At 39.2% G+C, this 15,514-nt stretch overlaps 1 protein-coding gene across 3 annotated transcripts; it reads right to left on the bottom strand.

Annotated features, from left to right (window-relative positions):
* Positions 1-291: 291 nt before the first annotated feature.
* LOC147492986 (protein DETOXIFICATION 29-like) lies at positions 292-15,310 on the bottom strand. 3 transcript variants are annotated; one of them, XM_086568625.1, is made up of 5 exons: positions 14,839-15,310; positions 14,163-14,703; positions 7,695-7,781; positions 3,661-3,717; positions 292-814 (listed from the first exon to the last, which is right to left on the bottom strand). In XM_086568625.1, exons 2-5 carry the CDS (start codon positions 14,624-14,626, stop codon positions 784-786), a joined length of 639 nt encoding a protein of 212 aa, XP_086424751.1. In that variant the 5' UTR covers positions 14,627-14,703; positions 14,839-15,310; the 3' UTR covers positions 292-783. The 3 variants fall into 3 exon arrangements, 2 of the variants coding, with proteins under 2 accessions (XP_086424751.1, XP_086424752.1); XM_086568626.1 differs by lacking the exon at positions 7,695-7,781 and having other exon boundaries at positions 295-814; positions 14,839-15,309; XR_015199641.1 differs by lacking the exons at positions 3,661-3,717; positions 7,695-7,781 and having other exon boundaries at positions 305-814; positions 14,839-15,305.
* Between the last annotated feature and the right edge of the window lie 204 nt (positions 15,311-15,514).

Genomic DNA, 15,514 nt, shown 5'->3' with positions numbered 1-15,514 from the left:
GCCAGAGATAAGGTAAGTTTTCATTCTAGTTAGTGTCTACTTATGTCCCAAGTAATTTCATTCTTGTTAACCCCATAATGGGTAGAACTCAGATAGAGAGTTGTGGTCGAGTTTTATTTCCTATATTAGTACGTTCTAACTTTGTTTTGCAGATGTTCTTGAATTTCACACGTTTCAATGGTATTTTTCCTACCCTCTTTATTTACAATACTTTGAGGACAAAGCATGCTTCTTGTTTGGGGGGGGGGGGCATAGAAACACGTGTAATTAAGGCATCTGTTAGGATATAGATATGTATAATATGCATTTGTTTTATAGTTAAAATTTCAAAAATTCAAAAATATAAATAAATAAGTTATGCTATACACTTAGGAATATTGGTATTGTTTTTATTCTCTATGCTCTTAATAATCTAGAAGTCTCACGTAGTTTTTGCATTAGAATAATTTTTAGAAACTTAGGTTAATATGTAGGTAATAATCTTTGCATCTATCTATAAATATATTACATGAGTATCTATGATTGTTAGCAGTAAGTTTCTGAAATCTAGGCTAGAGTACTTATTCTACAAATCCTGTGAGAATATAGCCTAAAGCCTTACATGAGTGAAACATTTGAGAAATGACACAAGGGAGAAGTAAATCCGGATAGAGAAATCACATGTCCACTTGCTTGATCACTAAACCATATCCTAAGCGAGAATTTAGGCCCTCTTTGGATCGATATAGCCAGAAATTCAAACCTATGAATTATTTTCCGCTAGTCGCCCCTCTGAGCCTTTCTTTAGCCTTTCATAAACCACAATTCCTTTACCCTGTTACAAAAACAAAACAAAATAAAAAATTCAACTTACCCAATCTAGAATAAGTTTGAGAATAGAATGAGTGAAGAAAGAAGAAGAGAAAAACCTGTGTAAACAAAAATTAGTTAGTTGCTTCAGAAAAGAAAAGAAGTTTCCATCCAAGGAAAAGAAAGAAAAAAAAAAGAGAAAAAAATAGAAATAAATAAAAAACTCCAAAAATAGAATAAAAGGGAGTCAAAAGCCAAAGAAAAAGAAAAATATGGCTAAGGATGGAAACAAAGTATAGAAGCAAAAGAAAATAACAAGGTTTTCTCTAAGTTACATAATATGAAAACTCTATTATCTCAGACTTGTCCTTTTTGAATATCCATTTCTTTTCTTCTTAAACCATCTCCTAATCCCCGCAACACCTAATAAAGACCTCTAGCTCAATTAGGAATAGGTTAGTGTGATAGTAAGTGGCAGATGTGTTTGATCGACTCCGGCTTCCTTGTTGTCATTGAGATTGTAAGGTAAAGTGTGCCCACCGCATTAATCGGAGTAAATGAACTTGAGTGGAAAAATCGTGTTGTATCTTGACTATTATTGTGAGAACCTACTTTAGGACGCTATTCCGAGTTTCAGAAATGGACCTGCTAGGCATTTCATAGTATTACTCATTGTATATATGTTTATTGTAGATGATTGATTATTATGTATATATTAGTTTAGGTTTCAACTTGATTACTCTATATGCATTGCTAGTGAGAGGTATAGTTAATTTAGGGCATGAATAAGGAAACAATAGTTTTATTTCTTAGTCGTTGTAGTATAGATGAAGTTTGTGAGTACCTTCACTGGAAAACTCTCATGAGGCTATAACTCGTCCACTAGGGAATTCCTAGTGGTTTAAGGCCTTGTTGCATATGGTCAATGCAATCGCACTCAGCGAAATGAGAGTAGATAGAACTCCATTTTTGTCACTTATTCTAATTTCTCATCTTTGCTTGAGGACAAGCAAAATGCTGTCTGGGGGTGGTTTGATAAGAGCCCAAAACTGTAGTTTTAACCCCGTAATGATCATACTATTAGACCAATTATGTGAATAATAATTAAGAGTTAACACCGACACGTATTTTTATGCATTTCGGCTTCAAAGTCCATTATGTGCGTAAATGTGCCACTTTAGCGAGATAAAGGAGCAAAGGTCGGTTACTAAGGAGTTCCGTGATTAAAGGCCAAGTTTCAAGAAGACAAAACCTTTCTAAAGCCCGGTCAAAAGCTGAAAAGTCGACGCCGGGCGTAAATGAAAGACACAAGTCGTGAGAACTTCCGAAGGTCAGATATCTTTGGACTCAAACCTCGGAATGGGGCCTATCTTATGTCAAAACGACCGGCTCGGAAAGAGATTTCCAATGGTTTAAGCCTTGATCCAATCAGAGGAGCAAAAGTGGACGAAAAGTCTGTTGATGCCAACTGCAGCTGAAGAGCCTTTTTGGACTGAAAGAATTAGATTTTGGGCCTGATTCTCTGGCCCAAAACATGGCTCCAAGCCCATGCACGATTTTTGGATCTGAAAGTATAAAAACCAAAGCTTAACTCTTTGTTAATGGTAGAGAATGGTAGATAGAAAGTAGCTTAAAATAGAAAGTAGCCATTAGAATAGCTTCTAGATCTAGATTTAATTGTTTTAATTAAGATTAGTTTCAAATCCAATTCTTGTTTTAGATTAAACTCTTAGAATCATTACTCTTAATTAGTTTGATTAATAAAATAGCTAGTTTGTTAATTTCGATTCTTGTCATTTACATTTGTGTTAGATCTGATTTCATTTGTTTAATTTAGATTAGTAAATTCAATTCTTTATATTATGTTTAGTTTATATTTAATCGGAAATGATTGCGTAATGATTCTCGGCTAAACCTCCATTAGAGGGGGTTGAGAAGCCTTGATGAAAGCTTGATTCTGATTATCGTAGAGTCGTCGTAATTTCCTTTCCACTCTAGAAACGATTAGTTCACCATGAGAATGGGTTTAATCGTTCACATGCTAGTTATGAATTGGTAGAAATGCCATGTGTAATTAGGGATTAGGAAGAACCAATTGTTCTCGAAGCGATCAAGTCGGATTTCGACGATTAAATGGATTAATAGGATTAAGTTGAGTTAAGGTGGAATCAATCCCCTAACTCTTTATCATCGAATCAACGTAGCATAACCATAGTTATTTTGATAATCGACTAGTTGCATCTTGTGGGTAGTTGTATCGTAGTCTAGTTGACACTTCGTAAATCTCTCATTAGACTTTAGTGTCAAAAGTACTTATACGTAGAGAACATTAACATGCGGATGGACTAGGAGTGGAACAAACTTCCTACTCCACTATATCTCATAGGATTGAGAGTAGAATCTTTGATAATCATAGGCACATAAGATAGTTTTAGTTTACTTACGTTTTGAGTTCATCGTTCATTTCGTAGGTAAACTATTTAATTTTATGTTTTATCAATTAGCATACACAACCTAAGATAACAGAGTAGAAGAAAAATACCAGAAAGAACAATTTGTACCATGTTGAGAAGAATAGAGGTTGCAAGTAATGGTGTAAGTTGATATACAAGGTTCCTTACATCTGCGTTGCTTGTAAAGGCATACGGGTATTGTTTTCTTGCAATGATGAGAATTAGAGAAAGGATGACGCCAAGTGTGAATGATGTTATAACAACAACCACAATAGAGAATTTTGCAGTTCTTGGATGATTAGCTCCAAGTTCATTAGACACCCTTACACTGGAAACATCCAGAACACATGTACTTATGGTGTACGAATGAAAAACATATATATACATAATTAGTAATTAGGCTATCTTTGCGACAAACCTCGTGGATGCATTCAATCCCATAGACACCATAATTGTCCAACCTAATATGTTCGTGCTGCAAAATAAAAAATTGAACATAACTAAATAAGCAAATATTACTTTGCCATTGTTCACATACATGAAGTTGAGTGCTTGGCCAAAAAAGTAAAGGTATGAAAGAGGACAGTACCAAAAGGCCAAACGTTTAGTCACTAAATCGACGAGTAGCAGCAGAAGCTAGAGCAACTAATTTGAGAAGCTCTAGATATGAAAGAAGACCCTGTATGCAACCGATGCATATTGCATATATATTCTAGTTAAAAGAACGAAAAACACGCATTTACTGTTTTTTGGTTAAGAAAATGCATTTCAGAATGCATTGTGCATCGAGGTAACCTGGATACATATGCTGTCTAAAATAGGCATGGGATACATATATAGTGTCTTGAAACAACTTATATAGTGTTGTCAGTACCCTCCACTCTCAAACACTTGCGGACAGACCACGTGTCCAAACTACAAGCAGGTCGTGCACACGACCTAAGGTTAGGTCGTCCAAACGACCTAGGAAATGTAACCGCTGCAAGCTAGTCAACAACATCATTAATATATGAGAGATCATTACTTCATAACGGAAAAAGCAAAATCAATCATCAAGACAGCGCAAAAGGGGGATCTACACCTATAAAAGGAGGCGTCTTCTCCATTATGAAGGGAGACCAATTCTCCATCTTCTCGATCATCTATCTCCATCTCCCCTCCATTCAACTAATCAAAAGCTTGAACTATGTCCGACTTGATTTGAGTTCACTAAAGAACTCGATACATAGGCAGCTCGACATAACCGAGTTCAATCGAACAAATACCACCTCTATATTGGCGCCGTCTGCCGGGACGTCTTCTTGAGAAAAAACATTCAAACCATTTTCTCAAGCCCACAAAACTTGGAAAAACCACCATGGAAGGAGAACTCAAAGCTTTAGCTGATCAAATGAAAACTCTCCAAGATTCTTTTACGGCAAACACATCATTGAAGTTTCCATGACGCTGGTGTGGATTATCAATGGCGGCAAACGAAAAGTCAGCGTTCTAAGAGATAAGTCTACATTCAACTATCCTTCATGTATATTAATCTTTAATCTTTGGATCAGTTCAGATAATCTATGCACACTTCTATGTTGCAAGATATACTTCTTACTTACAGATCACTTGCAGTCGATCCAGTACCTACCCGAGGGTTGCAACTACCACCATGTCACACGTTCCTTTACGACGAATCGGTGACAATACAAATCCAGGAATCTAGCTTACAGGTCGCTCCTTACCAGGTCAACTAAGGTGTTGGTTCAACCAATCTCAAACATAAATTTCAGAGCATGCTAATCTATGAACCTATATCAATTAGGAGAAGTGCACATCAGCACAACTCATCACAGAGCTATATCAAAACCTCAGCCAGATCTCATGCAAAGACCTCCACCAGGTCGTCCATCAGCCTTCCATCAGCAGGTCATTATCAGTCATGTCGTCATCAGCCAGGTCGTCCTCAGCTAGGTCGTCCATCAGATCAGCGCATCATCAGCTAAGGTTGGACAAAAATAGAAAAATGTGAATTTGCAAGAGAAAACAATGGATTTTGACCTCGAAAATGGCCACCATGGAGCGAAGCTGGGTGGTGATAGCGTGCGCGCCGCCAAAATCTTTTCTAATTGGGGTCACATGCGTGATTTTGACAACTATAGCCAAAGTTATGGCCAAAATACCAAAACGCATCCAAACTTACTCCAATTAGCTAAAGATCACGATTACTTGTCATATTTGTGTTGATCCACCAACTCATGATACTTTAGTACCATCAATGTGCAATCTGACAACTCAGCATCATCTGACTCAGATCCTCCTGCATCACTCAGCCAGGTCATCGATCAGATCAGCGCATCATCAAGTCAGGTCGTCCTCAGATCAGCTCATCCTCTAATCAGGTCGTCCTTAGATCAAGTCATCCTCAAGTCAAGTTAGACCAGGTCATCCTCATATCAGCTCATCCTCAAGTCAGGTAGTCCTAAGGTTAGGTCATCCTCAGATCAGCTCATCTTCAAGTCAGGTCGTCCTCAGATCAGGTCATCCTCATATTAGCTTATCCTCTGATCAGGTCGTCCTCAAATCAAGTCAGAGGAGGTCATCCTCATATCAGCTCATCCTCAAGTTAGGTTGTCCTTAGATCAGCTCATCCTCAGATCAACTCATCCTCGATCAGGTCGTCCTCAGCTCAGGTCATCCACTCAGATTAGGTCATCCTCATATCAGCTCATCCTCTGATCAGGTCATCCTCAGTTCAGGTCATCCTCAGGTCAGGTCGTCCTCAGATCAAGTCATCCTCAAGTCAGGTCAGAGTAGGTCTACAACCTAGAAGAAGTAACCAATTTTCCAACTATCAGTTCAACTCGAACAGAATCACTGTTAGTTCAGCTTGTACACGGATTGTCATCAGTTCACTAGAGCTTAAATGAACATCAATATTCGAGGTCATCCTAGACTGACCACACCATAAAGCTCGCATCGATGATGTCAATCAATCTAAAAAGCTCGCTCGCCATGGAGTTATACCACACACAAAAGGTTGCCAGCATATCCATCATCAATTGAAATAACAAATCAAGGGGAAGCAATATAGAATCAAGGAATCAACAATTCCAAACCGAGAAGCATCTAAGTGTTCCCGAATCAGATATAACAATTCAAAGCAAGTAGTTCCCTCCTTGACAGTTCGCATATACTACAAATAAGTGAGTCACTCGAATTGCAAAATGGAAGTTCATTCCCTTGCAGTTTATTGCAAGCTAATCAAGCTAGCCATCTCCAAACTAGGACAAGTTATTGCCATCTAAACATGTCAATCAAGCTCCAACACTGGGGCTAAACAACATTAACACCCACAAAGGGCTGCTTCTACTACGAACTGGGGGCTAGCTACAACCACCTCCGACTTGGTCGCTTAAAGCTCCAAAACTAGGCCTAGCAACATACAGTCAATTCAAGACTAATAGCCATAGTGACGCCCCCAAAAGGCTAATTATCAACAAAAATGCCCCCAAAAGGCATACAAATCAACTTAACACTAACGCCAGGGTTAAGCTTAATTCAACTGTAATTACCACTCAAAAGCTAATTATCAGTCAAATCTAATCTACAAACTACGATCTATGCACTACGACATACGATTTATGATCTACGCACTACGAGCTACGATTTGCGTACTACGACGTAGGACTTACCACATCAACTCACAACAAAGCTCTAAGCAACAAACGTCATCCAACCTACAAACACAGAAAATTTAATTCGCAACAATCTCAATTTTTAACCAAGTAAGACACGCGGTCTCCTTTATTATCTTTATTTACACCACTATTCTACAAACATTTATATAAAGAAAGGGGGTTGTGTCAGTACCCTCCACTCTCAAACACTTGTGGCAGACTACGTGTCCAGACTACAAGCAGGTCATGCATACGACCTAAGGTCAGGTCGTCCAAACGACCTAGGAAACGTAACCGCTGCAAGTTAGTCAATAATATCATTAATGAGAGATAATTACTTCATAATGGAAGGAGTAAAAGCAATCATCAAGACAGCACAAAAGGGGGACCTACGCCTATAAAAGGAGGCGTCTTCTCCATTCTGAAAGGAGGCCAATTCTCTATCTTCTCGATCATCTATCTCCATCTCCCCTCCAATCAACCAATCAAAAGCTCGAACTACGTCCGACTTAATTTGAGTTCACTAAAGAACTCGATACGTAGGTATCTCGACATAATCAAGTTCAGTTGAACAAATACCACCTCTACAAGTGTCTTGAACAACTTTTTAATTTACACTTAATAACTTTTTAATTTACGCTTATATATAACACACTATATAAGATGTGCAAAACACTATATAAGTTGCTCAATTAAGACACTATATAACATGTTCGTAAATAGACGTCCATTTAAGGGAAAGCCTACTTAGTTTATCATTTCAGTAAATATGATTATAAAGTGACAAACTCACCATATGGACAAACCATCGACTAAAACCTCAGGGGTTTTTAGATATCCAGCCAAGAGAATTAAAGCCATAAAATACCATGTTTGTAAGCTACAAGAATGACAAGAAACATATAATAAGAAAAGCCACATTGTGATTTGTGATATAAAAGAGAAATAAAAGGCACCACCCTTATGGAGGGGCGATTGTGATTTATGACAGCACAGCCTCCCCCAAACCCTGTGCCTAGCATCTTCTGATAATATATATTTTAAGTTTTTGAGCGTTCAAATGCATTGAACCGAGTAGCCCCAGGCCCCAGGAACTTTTATTTGTATGTTAATTAGCTAGGCTTTAATCTATCGATGTGGGATGGACTATTGATCTCAACTCCATATGTTAACGGACCTAGAGTTTTGGCTCAAGGACCAAATTAGTCAAAGTTCTAATGCACACTTCATCCATTGTTTTCTAAACGCTACCCCTATCACAGTATCACGACGGTTCCCACCCATGGTCATACACATTGGGAATGTAACAGATTTTACTATTATAAATTAAGACTATTATTCTGAAATAAAGGGTTTAAGGCATAAAAGGGAAAATGTTCCATGACTCCATGAACCCATTGAAGGGGAAAATGTTCATATCAAGGATTTTTAAGGCCAAAAAGGACAACTCTATCATTCTATCTACGTGTATGGTCCCAGAGGGTGTTGGAGTTATCCCTCACATGAGGATGAGAAAGAAATCAGTTCTGTTTGTATGAAGAGGCCTGAGCGCGGCACGCTTAGATTGGTCTAAGCCAAAAGCATACCAGCGCCATAGGTAATGGAAAACGAAAACGATCATTGAGGGCCGCCAAGACTCAGATTTGGTTTTGCCAAGAGCGTGCCCACGCCCATGTCTAGCATCTCACGGAACAGGTTGTTGAGGGGGTGCGTGCTCGGATTTGGCCTTCCCAAGATCACGCCCGTGCCCATGTCTAATTTTGCAGTTTCTATTTTGCTATAGTAACCGCGAGATTGAGGTTTACTATATAAATTGAAACAAGGTTTCGGAAAACCTAAGTCTTACAGAGAAACCCAATTTTGAGAGCAATCAAGATTAAGAGAAAACATTTGCAGAGAGAAAAGCCTGTAAAAAGAGAGGAGTAATCTAGTAAGGTGGAGAGACTTGAGAGAAGTGATTGTAATCTTTCTTCCCACGTTATAAAAGGATTAGCTCTTGTGGAAGTAGGCACCATTGGCCGAACCACATTACATCTTTGTGTTGTGGTATGCTTTAATTTTTCTTTGCACTACTATTTATTATTAATAGTTGTTTAGAGAGTTGGGCATGCTAGGTTGGTTATAGTGGAAATTTAGATTTTGTCTGGAGTTGTAGTTGGTTTAAGTACAAGTTATCTGTGTAGTGGGGATCGATTGGAATTGTTATTCCCCAACAAGTGGTATCACAGCCAGGTTGGATTAACCTAGGGTGTTATCCAAATTTTGCTCGGAAGGTGTTTGACAAAATTCCTGAGAGAAGATTTGAGTTTAAATAACTTGTAGAGATGGACCATTCAATGAACACTCGCATGACTAGTTTGAATAGAGTGAACTACACTATTTGGAAGGCCAAGATGGAAGACTTTCTCTATTGCAAGGACTTGACACAACCCATTAAAAATGGAGGAGAAAAACCGAAAATGATTGTTGCGGCTGAGTGGAGCAAGCTTGACAGAAAAGCAATAAGGTATATTAGACAGTGGATTGACGATAGTGTCTTCCACCATGTATTCCAAGAGACTACTACTTTTGGGTTGTGGTAGAAACTCGAAGACCTCTATGAGAGGAAGTCGGCCGGAAACAAAATGTTACTCATTAAGAAGTTTGCCAACACGAAGTACAAAAAAGGTTCTTCAATGTCTGAGCATCTTAATGAAGTACATAACACCATCAATCAGTTGCACTTAATGAAGATTGATATGGGTGACGAAGTTGAGGCTTTGTTCCTATTAAACTCTCTATCCGACAATTGGGAGACGTTAGCAGTTTCTCTTAATGGAGCCGCTAAGGATGGAGTTATTTCCATGGAGATGGCTACCGAGACATTGTTGAATGAGGAGACAAGAAGGGGTTCAAGGAGCAACTCCTCTCACTCAGAGATCCTTATCGCAGAGAAGCGGGGGGCAGGTAAGAGTAGAAAACCATCTCATTCTAGAAGTGATGACAGAAGCAAATCTAGGGGTGAAGCTAAAAATCCTAAGGCAGAGAGACAATGTTACTATTGTGCCACCAAGGGTCACTTCAGGTATGAGTGCAGAACACTAAATAGGGATGAGAAGAATAACTGTGTACATGAAGACATGGTAAAGAGGAACGGAAACACATGCAGAGATACTACCGCACTAGTCGATGATGGTCTAGTGGGAATTGTGTCAAAATGTGGTGTGTGTTGTCTTAGTACCTTATACCAGGATACAGAGTGGATGATAGATACAGGAGCATCCTATCATGTCACACCGCACAGGGGATTCTTCACTACCTACAGCTGTGGTAAATTTGGTCAGGTAAAGATGGGTAACAATGGAGTCTCGAAGATTGTAGGCATTGGTGATGTTCATGTAGAAACCAATATCAACTACACCTTGACACTCAAGGATGTAAGACATGTCTCTGACATTCGGCTAAGCTTAATTTCTGATGGGAAGTTAGATGATGATGGCTTTGTAAACTCATTTGGTAACGGGGTATGGAAATTGAGCAAAGGTTCCATTGTAGTAGCCAAAGGGAAGAAAACTTGCTCTCTTTACAAGACACAGGCTAGTCTGTGTAAAGCAGAAGTAAATGTGACAGAAGAAGAAGCTTCCTCCGAACTACGGCATAAGAGACTATGTCATATGAGCGAAAAAGGCATGGAAGTTCTTGCCAAGCAAAAGGCATTGCCAGACATCAAAGGTACGCATTTAAATAGATGCACTCACTATTTGGTAGGAAAGCAACGCAGGGTGTCTTTCCAAAGATTCCTGTCTCACAAAAAGGATAATGTCCTTGAGCTAGTTCACACTGACTTATGTGGTCCTATGAAAGCAAAGTCCCACGGGGGAGCTTTGTACTTCTTGACTCTCATTGATGATGCGTCAAGAAAGATATGGACATATAGTCTGAAGACCAAGGATGAAGTACCTAGCATGTTCAAGATTTTCCATAGCATGGTGGAAAGAGAGACAGGGAAGCCTTTGAAGTGTATTTGCTCAGATAATAGGGGTGAGTCCATAGGATCGTTTGAAGAGTATTGCAAGAGTCATGGGATTCTTCATGAGCAGACCGTTCTCAAGACACCGCAACAAAATGGTATAGCTGAGATGATGAATCATACCATTGTAGAGAGGATGAGATGCATGCTGTCTCACTCTAAGTTACCGAGAAGTTACTGGGTATATATGTGTAATGCGCACAGCCGTACATGTGATCAACTTATCGCCATCAAAGCCTCTAAATAGTGATTATCCAGAGAGAGTATGTCAGGCAGAGATGTTGATTATGGATATTTGAAGATATTTGGGTGCAGGGCATTTGTTCATATTCCCAAGGATGAGAGATCCAAGCTTGATGACAAAGCTAAGCAATGCATTTTTCTAGGTTATGGGGATGAGAAGTTTGGCTACAAACTCTATGATCCGATTAACAAAAAGGTAATCCGAAATCGAGATGTTGTGTTCTTGAAAGACCAAATCATAGCAGATTTCGAGAAGGGTGAGAAGCTACAAGCTTTCACTAATGATCTTGTTGATTTAGAACCAGTAGTTCCTACTGTGGAACGTGCAGAAGGCATTGAGAATACAGAGAACGATGAGTTTGAAGCTTATGATGATGATCCTATTACTCATGATGAGATAAAACCTATTGATATAGAAGATGCAGATGAAGTGCATGAACTACCACCTGTGCAAGCATAAGTGCATCCTCCTAAGGCACAAGAAAATAGGGCAAGGAGGTCCGACAGAGAGAGACAAGCTTCAACCAGGTGTCCACTATATACGTATGTTTTACTATCTGATGGTGGAGAATCTATGTATTATCAAGAAGCTCTTGAAGGTACAGACAAAGAAAAGTGGTTGAAGGTCATGCATGATGAGATGAATTCTTTGCATAAGAATCACACTTATGACTTAGTTAAGAAACCGAAAGGAAGAAAAGTTCTCAAGAATAAGTGGATCTACAAAGTCGAGCATAAGGAGAATAATCCACACCCAAGGCACAAAGCTCGCCTTGTTATGAAGGGATTCGGTCAAAAGAAAGGTATTGACTTTGATGAAATTTTCTCCCCTATAGTTAAGATGACTTCTATTAGGGTGGTATTAGGTCTGACTACAAGTATGAACCTAGAGGTTGAGCAACTAGATGTCAAGACAGCTTTTCTTCATGGAAACCTTGAAGAAGATGTTTACCTGGACTAGCCAGAAGGGTTTGAGGTCAATGGCAAAGAGCACCTAGTATGCATGCTGATAAAGAGTTTATACGGGTTAAAGCAAGCACCGAGACAGTGGTACATAAAGTTTGATTCCTTTATGGTGAAGCATGGATACAAGAAGTCTGCTTCCGATCATTGTGTGTTTTTTTAAAAATTTCCAGATAGGAATTTCATAGTGCTCTTGTTGTATGTAAATGATATGTTAATAGTTGGCCCTGAACATCAACAATATATCCAAGATAAAGAAAGATTTGAGTAAGTCCTTTGAGATGAAGGATTTGGGTCAAGAAAAGCAGATACTTGGAATGCGGATCACTCGTGACAGAAAGAGTAGAAAGTTGTGATATTCTCAATAAAGCTACATTGAGAAGGTGTTGAAGAGATTAAACATGGGTCAAGCGAAGCCAGTTAGTTGTCCGCTTGGTGGCCAGTTCTGCATGACCAAAGAGATGTGTCTAAAGGGTGAGCTTGAACAGAATCAGATGGAAAATTTTCCTTATGCATCCGCAGTGGGCAGCTTAATGTATGCAATGGTATGTACAAGACCGGATATTGCTTTCGCCGTTGGTGTTGTAAGCCGATTTCTATCAAATCCGGGTAAGGAGCATTGGGAAGGTGTTAAGTGGATATTGAGATATCTCAAGGGCACTTCCAAATCATGTTTGTGTTTTGGTGGAAGTAAGCCCTTACTTGAAGGCTACGCTAATGCAGACATGGCAGGTGATGTTGACTCTATGAAGTCCACCTCCGATTATCTGTTTACTTTTGCAAGGGGAGCAGTTTCTTAGCAATCTAAGTTGCAAAAGTGTGTTGCCCTCTCCACTACAGAAGCCGAGTATATTGCAGCCACAGAGTGTTGCAAAGAGATGATATGGATGAAGATGTTCTTCGATGAACTAGGGCTAAAGCATAAACAATTTGTAGTTCTACGTGATAGTCAAAGTGCCATCCATTTGAGCAAGAATTCGAGTTTTCATTCTATATCCAAGCACATACATGTGTGTTATCATTGGATTATAGAAGTACTCGAAGACAAGTATTTGTGCATTGAGAAGATCCATACCGCTAGAACGGGTCGGATATGATGACCAAAGTTTTACCAAAAGGTAAGTTTGATGTTTGTTATGCTACCGCCGGAATGGTAGCACACTCCTCCTGTTGATTTGGAAATTGCATGGAGGTATTCCCCATCACTGTTCGGGAGGGGGAGATTGTTGGAGTTATCCCTCACATAAAGATGAGAAAGAAATCAATTATGTTTGCATGAAGAGGTCCGCTGCGCCGCTTAAGATTAGTCTAAGCCCAAAGCGCCGCCGACTTTGTGGTAATGAAAAATGAAACGAGAATGGTGAGGGCGCTACAAGCCAGATTTGGTCTTGCCAAGAGCACGCCCTTGGCAAGAACGCCCGCGCCCATGTCTAGCATCTTACGGAACAGGTTGTTAAGGGCGTGCACGCTCGGATTTGGCCTTGCCAAGAGCGCGCCCACGCCCATGTCTAATTTCGCAGTTTCTATTTTTGCTACAGTAACCGCGAGATTGCGGTTTACTATATAAATTGAAACAAGGTTTTGGAAAACCTAAATCTTACAGAGAAACCCAATTTTGAGAGCAATCAAGACTGGGAGAAAACATTTGCAAAGAGAAAAGTTTGTAAAGAGAGAGGAGTGATCTAGTAAGGTGGAGAGACTTGAGAGTAGTAATTGTAATCTTCCTTCCCACGTTATAAAATAATTAGCTCTTGTGGAAGTAGGCATCATTGGTCGAACCACGTTACATCTTTGTGTTGTGGTATGCTTTAATTTTTCTTTGCATTATTATTTGTTGTTAATAGTTGTTTAGAGAATTGGGCATGCTAGGTTGGTTGTAGTGGAAATTTAGATTTTGTCTGGAGTTGTAGTTGGTTCAAGTACAAATTATCTGTGTAGTGGGGATCGATTGGAATCGTTATTCCCCAACAGAGGGATCATGTTAGGCAACTTTACAATCGGAGTTAGCAATTAAAACAAATCTAAATTTGCAATGTAGAGTATTACCATAGCATCACAGCTGAAGCAATTGAAAGCCTAACGAATCCCCACAGATTCTCAAAGGCCTTCATTGAAAATCCGGTCCAAGCACAACCACAAGTCCCACTAATTATGTACAAGAACTGAGCTATATCAATGAACCACCACGACGCGTTCAGAACCACTGCTGCACCAGCTAAGCCCCACCCTAACTTCAACATAAATAGCCAACTAAAGAAAGTGCGGAATACTAGTGCAGCAAATGCTATAAGAGACATGACTAGCATCTTGCTTTGTGCTTGCAAAAACTTTGCTTGAGGGATGTTGACAGCATATGCAAATAATTGTGGAATCATCCATATTGCTAACTTGCCCGCTGTTTCTGCGATATTCTCTTCTTGTCCAATCAACTTCAATATCGGCGTTGCGAAGATGTAAAGAAACACCAAAGGTAAGGCAGTTACATCAAGGATAACCCATGTTCTCTGCATATAGATCCCCAACAAATCAAGTTATCCTGCTCCAAATGCTTGACCACACAGTGTTTCAAGTGCACTCCCATGCCCATCTGTTCCAAACAGTTACAAATAATCATTTCAATCTCACAACAAAAATATCATGGTAAATTCAAATAAGTATAGGATAACCATATACTACATAATGGATCGATGCCTTCAATAAAAAAAGATAACATAATATGTACCATGACACCCAGAGAAAATCCAGCAATGACTGAATTTTCGATAGAGACAGCAGCGAGTTCTAAGGTACCAACTTGACCGGCGAAGGCCTGAGTTACAGCACCAAGAGTGTACCGACTTACAGAGGTGAAGATAGCTGGGCCAGCAAGAAACCATAGCTTCTTGGATTCAACTGCAAATTCTCTGAAGAAATCGTTAACGTTTTTAACAGGTTCTATATCTCCATCCCCTATAGGAGATGCATTAAAAGAACTTCCACCATGCTTTAGTGGCTGCCTTGATATATCTTCATGATCACCTCTGTGTAACAGAAGTGGCAATTGGTTAGCACCCTCCATGTTGATTGGTTTTGGAGACTCAGAGATATGCCTCAAAAGTTTTATTTCATTAGCACTGTAAGCCTGTAACTACCAACTTCTCATATGGACTTATTGAGTACGATAAAAAATAATTCATGTGGCAGTAAATTCGTACTCATAAAATACAGATCTTTTAATTTTGTCCACATCTATCTATTCTTCGATTCTACGTTATAAAGAGTTAGCGAGTTAGCCGAATGGCGCCGTGGAAAATACCATTAGCACCGACAAAAATGTTTTTTTAGTTTTTTTTTTGGTTATAGTCAAACCCTTCGACTCTTTCACTTTTTGGTTTTGTTTTAAAAAAAATTTTAAGATT

The sequence above is a fragment of the Coptis chinensis genome, chromosome 6 (assembly GCF_015680905.1).
Source record: "Coptis chinensis isolate HL-2020 chromosome 6, ASM1568090v1, whole genome shotgun sequence".
Classification (NCBI taxonomy): Eukaryota; Viridiplantae; Streptophyta; class Magnoliopsida; order Ranunculales; family Ranunculaceae; genus Coptis; species Coptis chinensis.
Note: the sequence above shows the minus strand (reverse complement) of the source record. Positions and strands in the feature narration are given on the sequence as shown.

Coding starts and splice junctions, on each gene's coding strand:
- LOC147492986 (XM_086568625.1), bottom strand. CDS start 14,626: ATGCAGAGAACATGGGTTATCCTTGATGTAACTGCCTTACCTTTGGTG. Junction 7,782..14,162: donor GCTTCAGCTGTGATGCTATG/GTAATACTCTAC, acceptor TCATTCTTGTAG/CTTACAAACATGGTATTTTA. Junction 815..3,660: donor GGATTGAATGCATCCACGAG/GTTTGTCGCAAA, acceptor TTTTTGTAACAG/GGTAAAGGAATTGTGGTTTA.